Here is a 12,578-nt window from a genome sequence, read left to right as displayed (position 1 = left end):
AGGAAATTTGAGAGGATTAGTTTGTGAAAAAAAAAGGGTGGGGGTATTTATAGTTTTTTTTGGACCGTTGGGGGGGGCAACGGTCAAAAAATGACCGTTGCACTGTTCACGCGCGGGGCAAATCGCATCCCCATGAGCACGCTACACGTCAGCAAATCGCGTCCACATCAGCGCGCTTTGCTGACGTGGACACAAACCGCGCTTACGTGGACGCGATTTGCTGCCACGTCAGCAAACCGCGCTGACGTGGACGCGATTTGCTGACACGTCCCCTGACATCGCGCTGACGTGGACGCGATTTAGGAGAAAAGGGCCCATTCCGGTAAATAATAAAATACCGGGCCTATTTTGATAAATTTAAAAAAATTTAGACTTTTAATGGTAAATTGCCCAATAATAAGTAGATTTCATTGAGCTAGAAAATACCTATACAAATCAATGAGTTAAAGTATGTGTTGAATCGTATTGGCCCAACTCAAAACCCAATCCTAGACAATCCCTTAAAATGGGAAAATACAACAAAACTTCAAACTCCAACGGTTTTGAAACAAGAGATTTCCTTCAGTTTTGGAAGTTAATTGCAAAGTGGAGGAATTGCTCTGTTTTTTCGGGGTGCCTACCATCTGTTTGATCAAAGATCGAGAAGACAACAAATAAATGGCGACCAAAGTTCAAAAAAATGGAACTCTCACTCGTTCAATTTTCTCCATTTCCAAACATTCCTGCCTTACACACAAACCTTTATTTGTTTGTTTGTTCTATTTCTTGGGTTTGTGTGTAAATTTTGTTACTCTCCATTTTCGTTCAATTCGAAGTTTTTCTCAGGTACCCTTTAGTTCAATTTGCTTCTACTTGGGTTTTTTTTTTTTTTGTGTGTGTGTGTATTAATTTGAATGTGATATAATTTTTAGTTGATCTCTGGGTCTTTTTTTATGCCATATAATCTGAACTGGGTGACATTTCCAATTAGTTAACTTTCATTTCTTTAATCGTTGTAGTTAATTTACTTATCCCAGTTTTCTTCTATAAACATGTTTGTTTGTTCACATTAATCGAACAATTGCGTGTTTTTTCAGATACCATTTGTTGAAGAATCAACAGCTTATAGGTCCCTGAAAAGACAAGTTTACACTTGACAAAATGTTTGGGTTTATGAAACCAAAGCAGAAAGGGGACTCACCAGCTGACTCTGACACAATGACACCTGCTCGAAGGACTACTTCTGAGCCGGCAATGTTGGTCCCAGAGTCAATCGAAGATGACAATGTGGGAAGAAAAAAGCAAAGCTCAGCATCCACTAGGGCATCACCAGCAAGAAACAATAGAGACAAATACAAGGACGATTTCCGTGACTCCGGCGGACTAGAAAACCAGACCATGGAAGACCTTGAGGGGTATGCTGTCTACAAGGCCGAGGAGACAACAAGTACTGTCAACAACTGCTTGAAGATTGCTGAGAACATCAGATCGGATGCTACAAAGACTCTTGATACTTTGCATGCACAAGGAGAGCAAATTGAAAGGACCCACCAAATGGCTGTTAATATTGACAAGGATTTGAATAAGGTAACTCTTCTGTTTACCCTGTCTTTTGCTTGGTAATTTGTGTATTTGACATGATGAAGGAACTGTGTATCATCTGTTCATTATATGGGTTTTTTAAGTTAATGAGATTATTTGAGACTCACAAGTAGAATTGCTATGGCTTAAAGCTTGTCCTTACAAGGAAAGTGTAAAATTTTGATGCTTATAAGCTATCTACAAGGTTGGCTTTAGGTAAACAGGTTTGTTACAGGTGGATCATTTAGACATATTTCCATGTTTCTGGTCTTTTGGATCATATAATGTTATTTGGTTTTCTTTTATTGAAAGGCAACCCACTACTAGAAAACTTTTTTCTTATTATTTTTGTATGATAAATTCCTTTAAACTGGATTTTGTTTTGCTAATATCAGGGTGAGAAGCTTTTAAATAATCTAGGGGGCATGTTTTCTATGCCCTGGAAACCGAAGAAAACCAAAGAAATTACCGGGCCTGTGATCACTTCAGGTTTTCTTCCGATACAATTTCTTGCCTCCTCTCTCAGTGCATTCGGTATCCAGGTTTTAACTGAAATATGGATTAAGGCTTGTTCATTGCATTGGTTTGGCAGATGATAACAAGAAAGGCAAAGCCGCCACAAAGGAGCAGAGAGAGAAGTTGGGTGTGGCTCCTGTACCTAAGTCTAAGGCTGGAAGTAAGACACCTACGCCGGAGCCAACCGACGCCATACAGAAAGTTGAGGTTAGTATCATGATTGGCATACAAATTTTAGTAAAATTTGACGATTGTGCTAAGATTAATTGGTTGTCTAACTCCAGCTTGAGAAGCAAAAGCAAGATGATGGACTTTCAGATTTAAGTGATATCTTGGGTGATCTAAAGGGCATGGCTCTTGATATGGGAAGTGAACTTGATAGGTCTGTTATTTTGCTCTTATCATTATCTGCTTTACACTACTTGAAAATCTGCATTCCTTTTGACCCTTTTCTTGATGGGATTACCTCTTAGTCTCTTTTTAAGTTTTGTTTTGAGGAATTTCAAATCAACAAAAGTCTTTTGCCATTGAATCAGTGTTGGTTTCATGCTTGTGGTTCTTTAGTATTGTTTACATGCATGCCTTGTCTTATATTATTTTTCCATGATTTGGTGGTTGCAGACAAAACAAAGCTCTTGATCATCTGGGTGAAGATATTGATGAACTGAATTCTCGAGTGAAAGGTGCCAATCAACGTGCACGTCATTTGCTTAAGTAAAAAAAGTTGCAGAACTTACCAAATTTACTTTCACATACCTGTATTTTAACAAGTTTTAACTATTTTTTTTGTTCTTTATATTTGGTTTTCTATCCTGCCCAACATTTGTCATTACTGATATACTCGTTTTACGTGGAATATAACAAAGTTTTTGCCTATAATCTTTATCATTGGTTCGGTTGCATTTCACTACAAGACATGAATGCATAACTTGTAATTCTAATTGAACTCACATACCCTTGACTCTAATCCTAATCTATTTTCGGCTGCAAACGACATCTATGTTTACTCATGCTCTTCATTTCTTAAGACATACATTAAAAGATGATTCTCTAAATATATGGAATACACGTATCAAACCCATATTCCTATATCCAGTTTTCACCCGAGTCGATTAACATTTTGAAAGTAACAAGGTTGGCTGATTTCTCAGACATGGACTTGCAGTAACAATGAAACTACATTAAAATGGCATGGTTGGTCCACGGTGAGGTAAACATAATTTATTTTTTTATTTATTTTTTTGTAAAATTTGTGCCTCATTACAATATGCATACAATTTGCATCTTAATTCATACGGGACGGAAAATTCATATATGTTCACATGAAATAAATGTGTCAAAGAGACTGCTTTGTTAATTCACAAGCTATTTAGAGTCGGCAAAACAGGTTCGAATTGGAAAGTTCATCCATATTGATCCAAACAAATCCGAGAAAGTTCGAGCATATAATAGATTAAAGCTCGAGAAAATTCAAGCCCCACAAAACATGTGCCCGAGAAAGCTTGAGTTTGTAAGAATTTAAGTCCAAGACCGATCTGGCCGAACCCAAGATAAATCCGATCGAATGCCTAAAAAAGCCCAAATTCATAACTGAACAGTCACATCAAATCTTAATAATTAATATAATTATATGATATTACTTAGGATAAAAATCAAAGATCAATAAATGATAATTATTTATTTTATGAAAATTTATTCATAAGCATTACATATTCATATTAAAATTTTATTGATAGAAAAAAAAAGTAATTAATAATAAATTTTTATGTTCAATTATAAAGTGAAAAATGGTAGAAATTAAAATAATGTATCAAAAAAATTATCAAATTGTACTTATTTATCACATTGCCAAAAATTCTAAAAAAAATAATATTGAAATTTTAAATTTCAAAATATAAAAATCAATTAAATAAATTGTTGAATTTTTTTTATCTAATAATGTTAATTGATTTGTTACTGTAATATTGAAATTAATTAAATTAAACTCTTTCTAAATTTTAATATTTTATTTTATGTTTTTATATTGTTCTTAATAAAATCAACTCGATAACTCATATTTAATACTGTTTGTGAAACTTAAAGTGCTTTTGATTAAATAATCTTGAATCTTCCATAATAAACTAAAAGTAAAGAAAAATCATTGAAATTAATTAAATTCTGGGTAAAGAAGTTATGAAAAAATTCTGGGTTTTGTTTGACATGAAATATAACATTAATTAATTTTATTTAATTGTAAGGATTTTATTTGCTTTTAGTTTAGTATGAAAGACTCAAGATCATATAATTAAAAAAAAATTGGGTTTCATGCATAATTATTAAAAATTATTTATTTAAGTTTATTTTAATTTGGAAACCTAAAATAAAATTTTAAGATTTAAAAGAAACTAAATTAGTTAATTTAGTTAATTTCTATATTATAGTAACAAATTAGAAATTTAATAACTTATTTAATTGATTTTGATGTTTTAAAATTTAAATTTTCAACATTGGAAAAAAAATTTAGAACTTTCGGCAAGGGGGTAAACAAGTACATTTTGACAATTTTTAAAGCATTATTTTAGTTTCTACCATTTTTTCACTTCAATCCTTAATTTTTTTTACCCCAATGAATATTACAAAGAAGGATATTTTTTGGGTGACCAAAATAAAATCAACCTAGAGGATAGATGGCCAAAATGAAAGTGTGAACATTGTGAGGTTTGTACAAGTTAACTATCGTTAGAGATTTAACAATTGGAGGACTAAAATGTAAGCGACCTAAAAGTTGAGTGACAAAATTGCAAGGGTTTCATTATGGGTGACCAAAATAAAAACGTTTTAAAAGTTGGGTTACCAACTAGGTAGTTTACCTTAATAAATATATATAATTAATGAACTCCTGTGATTGGCTTGGTAGCCAAGGGTTGTTCATCTTACAACTTGCCTAGGTTCGAACTCCCGCGAAAGAAGTGGTAGACTTTTATTTGGACAACTCCCTTTGGGAGTTTTTTTTTTTTCGTGGTAGGTAAAATAAACAAATAAAACTAACTACATAATGTTCCTCTATGTAAGACTGTCACTCAAATGGGCTGTAGGAAAAAGTGCTAACACCTCCCTTGGAATCTCCTCAAATGCCTTTAATCCTTGGTTTGTTCTCAAAGCCATTTTGGCCAAGCAGTCAGCAATTTTGTTGCATTCTCTATGAATATACTAAATGACTTAAGATCTTACGTTCACCAACAAGTGTTGAATACGTCTAAGGAGGGCAGAGTTCGAACTTGTCTAAGAAGAATCCTAAATGGCTTTGACCACCTCCATACTATCAGATTGAATTCTCACACCATCGTAGCTCATGTTTTGGATGAGGGTCAAACCATCAAGTATACCCCCATAATTCAGCATAAAAAATTAAACACTTACCCAAGTTTTTGTTGTACCCTATAATCTACTATCCATTGTCATTCCTTACAACTCCCCAAGTTGTAGCATTTTTAGAGGCAATTTGAGTCGCCCCGTCGGTGCAAAGGCTGATCCAACTAGACGGTGCTTGGGATACTGAAATTTGTTCCTTCTGATGCGGTCGTTGAAAGCACCAAAAATATCCTATCCCTAATAAATAATGAAAAAGAATAGTAAAAGGGAAGTAGGGTCAAATCCTCAGGGACTAGATTTGCATAATATCTTGTTCCGTAAAATCCCGGTAGAATCTTGCCCAAGAAAACCTACGTGCCTGGAAAAAAAATAAAAATAACAATATTAAAGGTTTAGATCTGGAAACGAAAAATAAAATAAAAACAGAATTAAGAATATTGAATTGAAAATGCGAGAAATTAAAAATAGAGTTAAGAGAAAGGATATTCTTATGGGAGATTCCAGCCTCCAGTTGTCTTGTTCCGCCTTGGGTTCAATCATCGGCTTTTAGATGATCCTTCCCAAACCGAATAAGTCAGTTATAGTAGAAAAGGACGCCTACGACTACCAGCTCTAAGGATTTAGACCTACGATTTAGTGGAACCTGACTCTAGCCGACAATCACTTCTGTAGGATCGTCTTATGCTAGATCAACGCTTCTCAATGGCGAATCCCACACCATTTTGTCTCTTGGACTTGCCAACCTCTGACGCAGCAAGCTAACGAACCGACTATGCAACCTTCCCAAAACATACAAAGCGGTCGTCTTTGCATACGTTGAAAAGCTTACTTCTTAAGGGACATGGACAGAAGCGTCAGCCCCGTAGTGCGGAGAAATGATGAATGCTCAGCGAGGAGGCTAAGTACGGACTCTAAGCCTCAAGAACCCTTTTTGGGGAATATCGACAACCTTCGGCTAGATGGGTTTAGTGGCTCATGGTTGTGGTGGAAAAGAAAATAAATATAATAAAAATGAAGATTTTATTGAAAGAAAATATGAGAAGAATAAAAGCCTAGACTTAGTCTAATCCTACTTAAATTCCCAAAAGATAAATACATTTAATTGAAGATAAATAAAGATAAATAAAATAAAATCCTAAAATTAAATAATCCTTAATAATTATCTTAATATTAATTATCCTAATATACTTAAAATAGAGTCTGATAGAATAAAATCTCTTCTTTTTGCATTTCAACCCTTGTGTCCTCCATGCTTGCACTTTTGGCACCAACTTTTCCTTATGTCGCACATTGGCCCATTTCATCTCTAAATTCACACTTTTGGCCCTTAATTTTGCTTTTGCCTAAAATTTAGTCCCTATGAGATAAAAGATCATAAATAGCTCAAATTCGCAGGATCATACTCAGAATAAATACATAATTAATACATAAAAATACGTTATTCTAGAGTGTTATCAAATTCCCCTTACTTAGCCCATGCTTGCCCTCAAGTGTGATTCCTATCTACTGTGAAAGTTAGATTCTGCCATAAAAGAAATACCACTCCAAAGTTTTATAAAAATCAGTCAAAAATACATATGAAAAATAAAAGAAATACCACTCCAAAGTTTTCCAATTAACACACATAAAAATTAGAATCGACTTGAATTTTTTAATGAAAATTAGGTAAATTACCAAACCTACCAAGACACCCTATTTGTTTCATCCTTTAGTCCCCGAATTATATTTTTTTCTTTTTTTCTTTTTTATTTATTTTGATTTATATTTATTTATTATTTATATTTTTTATGCTTTAGGAATATACTGAACCTTTTGTCGCGAAGAGAGATGACAGCCAAGCACCCTACCCCGGTTACTCAGCCCAGTAGACTCCTAATTATATTTTTTTCTTAAGAACACATCGAACCTTTTGACGCGAAGAGAGATAACAGCCAAGCACCTCACCCCGGTTACTCAGCCCAACATGTTCTTAAAAATTAATTCCGGTTAGCAAAGTTTTACCTAACATGTCACACAACCTTTTGACGCGAAATAGGATGACAACCCAAGCACCCTACCCCGGTTACTCAGTCAGTCACGTTTTTAAGCTGCACTTATAACCACAGAAACATTAAACGACATTTTATTAATAACTTTTTTATGAGGACTTTAGAGAAAAACAATCAAGTGTCAAAAATAAGTTTCAGTAATTACCTTAATAGCCATAAACATATTTTAGCATGCAAACATATTGAGTGTCCACTTTGTATTAAACTTGATCAATTTTACGAAAAGTAAGATAAAGTTAACTCTATGAATCACAATTATTTTTAGCCTAATAAGAATAAAACAGTGGAGATGGCAGCAATTATGGAAAATCCATAATTTCCTTAGAAAACAAGAATCATGCTTATAGGTCAAACAGTAGGCAATTCTTGGTAAAAATCTTGGGCATGAAAAGAGGCATGAGATTCTAAATAAATATGGACAAAATAGAGCCTCAAGTAGTAACACCAGCCAAAAATAATCATAGCAATAGCAACAACAGAAAATTACAGTAATAACGAAGAGTACCAAAATTTGATGCGGTCATTGAAAGCACCAAAAATATCCTATCCCTAATAAATAATGAAAAAGAATAGTAAAAGGGAAGTAGGGTCAAATCCTCAGGGACTGGATTTGCACAATGTCTTGTTCCATGAAATCCCAGGCAGAATCTTGCCCAAGAAAACCTACGTTCCTAGAAAAAAATAAGAAAATAACAGAATTAAAGGTTTGGATCTGGAAACGAAAAATAAAATAAAAATAGAATGTTGAATGTTGAATCGAAGATTCGAGAAATTAAAAATAGAGTTGAGAGAAAGGAAATTCTTATGGGAGATTCCAGCCTCTAGTTGTCTCGTTCCGCCTTGTGTTCAATCCTCAGCTTTTAGATGATCCTTCCCAAATCGAATAAGCTAGTTATAGTGGAAGAGGATGCCTACGACCACCAGCTCCAAAGGTTTAAACTTACGATTTAGTGGAACCTGACTCTAGCCAACAATCGCTTCTGTGGAATCGTCTTATACTAGATCAGCGCTTCTCAATGGTGAATCCCACGCCATTTTGTCTCTTTGGCTCGCCAGCCTCTGACGCAGTAAGCTAACGAACCGACCGTGTAACCTTCCCAAAACATACAAAGCGGTCGCCTTTGCATACGTTGAAAAGCTTACTTCTTAAGGGACATGGACGGAAGTGTCAGCCCCGTAGTGTGGAGAAAAGATGAATACTCAGCGAGGAGGCTAAGTACGGACTCTAAGCCTCAAGAATCCTTTTTGGGGAATATCGACAACCTTCGGCTAGATGGGTTTAGTGGCTCATGGTTGTGGTGGAAAAGAAAATAAATATAATAAAAATGGAGATTTTATTGAAAGGAAATATGAGAAGAAAAAAGCCTAGACTTTTGGGGAGAGAGTGGTTACAAAAAAAGATAGATCTCTTTTGAGCCACTTCACCCCCTATTTATAGTGCTACGGGAGATAGTCTAATCCTACTTAAATTCTCAAAATATAAATACATTTAATTGAAGATAAATAAAGATAAATAAAATAAAATCGTAAAATTAAATAATCCTTAATAATTATCTTAATATTAATTATCCTAATATAATTAAAATAGAGTCTGATAGAATAAAATCTCTTCTTTTTGCATTTCAACCCTTGTGTCCTCCATGCTTGCACTTTTGGCACCAACTTTTCCTTGTGTCGCACATTGACCCATTTTATCTCTAAATTCACGCTTTTGGCCCTTAATTTTGCTTTTGCCTCAAATTTAGTCCCTATGAGATAAAAGATCATAAATAGCTCAAACTAGCAGGATCATACTCAGAATAAATACATAATTAATACATAAAAATACGTTATTCTAGAGTGTTATCACCTTCCGCCTAGAAACTTCTTCCTTGTGAAAAGAAAAAAAATTGGTTTGCCCATATATATGAAATCTTAACTATCTCTCATGTGTTCCATGAAACCCCCTGAAAAAGAAAAAGGTTTCGATTTTTCCAAATTTGCCAGGTTAGTAGCCAAATAAACATGACCAAGTTACCTCACCGTCAACTGATCTAGCAGGACTCTGCAAATTAACCTTTAACCACTAGATAATATCTCATTCGAAGAAGCACCCACTTATTTCATTTGGAAGAGCTTACATCCAAATTTCTTTAATTGTCGAATAGTCTCTGATAATACGTAGAATATCTTCAGAATGATAACCACATGTACCATAAGAGCTATCATACCCTATTCCCCTTTTAACACGCTCCACGTTAGTCAGCAACTTTTAATTTAAGACAAGCCATAAGAAGAACCTAACTCTTTGGGGTCCCTAAAATTTTCATGGAAGATTCCACTATGTATCTTTCGGTCTCCAATCTCTTTCCTGAATGCACCAATAAGCACTCTTTATAGAGAAAATACCATTTGAAGTCTTAGTCCAAAAAAATTATTGTCAGGGCTTACTAACGGGTGAGGTGGGGGAATACTCACAATACACCTAACAATTTCTTTTGGCAGCCAAATACGAAAAAGATCCAAATTCCAATAACCCTCCACATTTACCATTTCACTAAGCATGTAATCTAAGTTGATATTACTATGGCTCAGAATATGATCAATCAAAGGGCCCACATCCAGAATCCACGGATCTCTCCAACATCTAATATTGTTACCATTACCAACTGACCAACACAAATTTTCTCGAATTAAGGGCCAAACCTTCTAAATAGCTCTCCAAAAACTGGAACAATTTCCCCATGAGATCTTATTAGGAAGAGCCACTTTCATACCATATTTGGACCTAAGAACTCGAACCCATAAAGCATCCTTTTTGGAAATTAAACTGTCCTATCTTCATCATGAATGAAGTATTCTGGTCTCTCAAGTGCCTAATGCCAAGTCCTCCACAAGATCAAGGTTGACAAACAGATGGGAGTATTATTTTCTACGCATGTGGTAATATTTAGTCACTCCTATTACTTATTTTTTTTTAAAAAAAAAAAGGGAAGGACAAATTTTCTTTTATTTTGAAGGTTTTATTTTGTACAAGAGGTTTTACTCATATTTCTGATATTAAGTTTAAATTTGTACTAACTATTCTTTATTTTATGTCTAACTATTGTAATACATATGTAATAAATATGTTTTTTTTTCTTAATGTTTTTACATTAGTAACCAAATAAGACACTAATGTTATATTTATGGCAAATGATTAAACATGATTTATTATGCATTACTAATAAATTTAGTTTTAAACCATATTTCTTTTAATAAAATATTATCTACAACGATATAAAATAAATTTTTTTAAAAATTATTTAACAAATAAACGATTGTTAAGTTTATACCCATCAATGTCAAGATAAGTTTGATATATTTTAGGATTCTAATATTCATTAAAATTTTGTTTAAAAAATTTCAATAAACTAGCGTCCTTAGAATTCAACCTGGGATGCCGCTCATCTAACTTGTGGATCCGCATGAAGAGAAATTTTAAAAATCATCAAATCTAGATTCGAAAAGAGTAACGTTGTAGCTACTTCAAAACATACAAACATTATGCGCAAAGAAATCTATAAATTCTATAGCGGCCAAAGATGAAAGATAAGGGAATTTACGGGAAATTTTTATTTATTTAATGTTTTACATTTCGGTTTTTTTATTTATAAATTCATAATTAATTATGATTAATCTGATTTATTTTATTTGTATCTACCTATGAAGAAGAAGGAAGTTTTCAAGTGATAATTCATGAGATTGGTAATAACAACAGCAACAATAGTGATTCGAAAGACTACAACGTTAATGAATCTTGAAGCAGTTCTCTAGGAGACTCTTATACTATAATCGAATTTTTCCAGGTTTGTATTCTTTTGCCTTTTTATGCTGTCACTATTTTAAAATTTGAGCTTTAAACCAAAAACATTAAATTATTCTTAAGGTTTGTAGTTTTGTTAAATAATAATTTATTTTATTTATGATTTTCTTATTTTATGAGAACCTGTTGGAAATTAATTGCTTAATATGATTTGATTGTCTTTACAATTATCAAAATTAATGAAATATTAAACCTTTATTCGTATAAAACTTGGTCCTTGTTCATTTTTACAATAGACAACTACTCATGGAAAAGTGGAGGAAACTTGAGATTCTTGATAAATATGATTATATATGCATATAATTGCTTATATACTATTCTAATGTTATTTTGATTGATATGTTTCAGAGTTAGGGCTCTTAATGACATTGATATTATGTTAATTTTTATTATTTTTATTCAAACAAGTATTTGCGATATAAAGTTTCTTTAAATAAAAGGAATTTTTTACACATATTGAAGCCCATCATATTGAATCTCATTCACTGAAGTGAATACAAGCATAATAAATTTAAAGGGCATAATTATAAATATGATAAGTGATTCACAACTAGAAGTTGAGGAGAAATAATTTATGTTCTCAATGTCATGTACCTATAGTATGTGACAATAAATATTATTTCTCTAGAATAGTTAATTATTTGGCAACACAAAATTAGTTAAAAACTCCAGGAAAGCTAATATATCAATATTTGAAGGAACAAAATTAGTGATGGTTAATCCATAATCCTCTGGCGACATTTACTGTAATGGATCTCATATTGAGATTGTGATAAATAATAGAACAACAAGAGTTATCAATATAACCCTTCAAAGAAGAGAGACAATTTATGAAAAGTCATTGGTTATGTACATGTCGTGCATCTGAAAATTTTATTATTCAATTAGTACTTCTTAAAGGAAAAGAAACATATGTCCAGCAAACAATACAACAATGCATACTATCCTTAGGGATAAGAAGCATTTTTCCTATTTGGTAATGAACAAACCAATCTTTGGTGGTATAAAATTGATTTAAGGCTCTAGAAGAGCTAATATATTGTTGCCTATGTTCAATATGGTAATGGAACATGTTAATATTTCATAGTAAAAAATTAATTCAAGGCTCCAAAAGAGCTAATACATTGTTATCCAAAGAAATAAAGTGATAATTAATGCATTATGTTTTAAACGGTCTCAAAGAAATTATTATGTTTTAAAAGATATATGTTGTAATGTATATCATATTGAGACTATGGATGATGAGACAAATCTATCAT

At 32.9% G+C, this 12,578-nt stretch overlaps 1 protein-coding gene across 1 annotated transcript; it reads left to right on the top strand.

The window, feature by feature from the left end:
• The first annotated feature begins 428 nt into the window (after positions 1-428).
• LOC107918987 (putative SNAP25 homologous protein SNAP30) lies at positions 429-2,952 on the top strand. Its single transcript, XM_016848535.2, has 6 exons — positions 429-825; positions 1,077-1,566; positions 1,956-2,049; positions 2,153-2,283; positions 2,361-2,458; positions 2,698-2,952. Exons 2-6 carry the CDS (start codon positions 1,141-1,143, stop codon positions 2,792-2,794), a joined length of 846 nt encoding a protein of 281 aa, XP_016704024.1. The 5' UTR covers positions 429-825; positions 1,077-1,140; the 3' UTR covers positions 2,795-2,952.
• Positions 2,953-12,578: the final 9,626 nt, after the last annotated feature.

Source organism: Gossypium hirsutum, chromosome D13 (genome assembly GCF_007990345.1).
Source record: "Gossypium hirsutum isolate 1008001.06 chromosome D13, Gossypium_hirsutum_v2.1, whole genome shotgun sequence".
NCBI lineage: Eukaryota > Viridiplantae > Streptophyta > Magnoliopsida > Malvales > Malvaceae > Gossypium > Gossypium hirsutum.
This window is presented reverse-complemented; position numbering and strand designations above follow the sequence as displayed.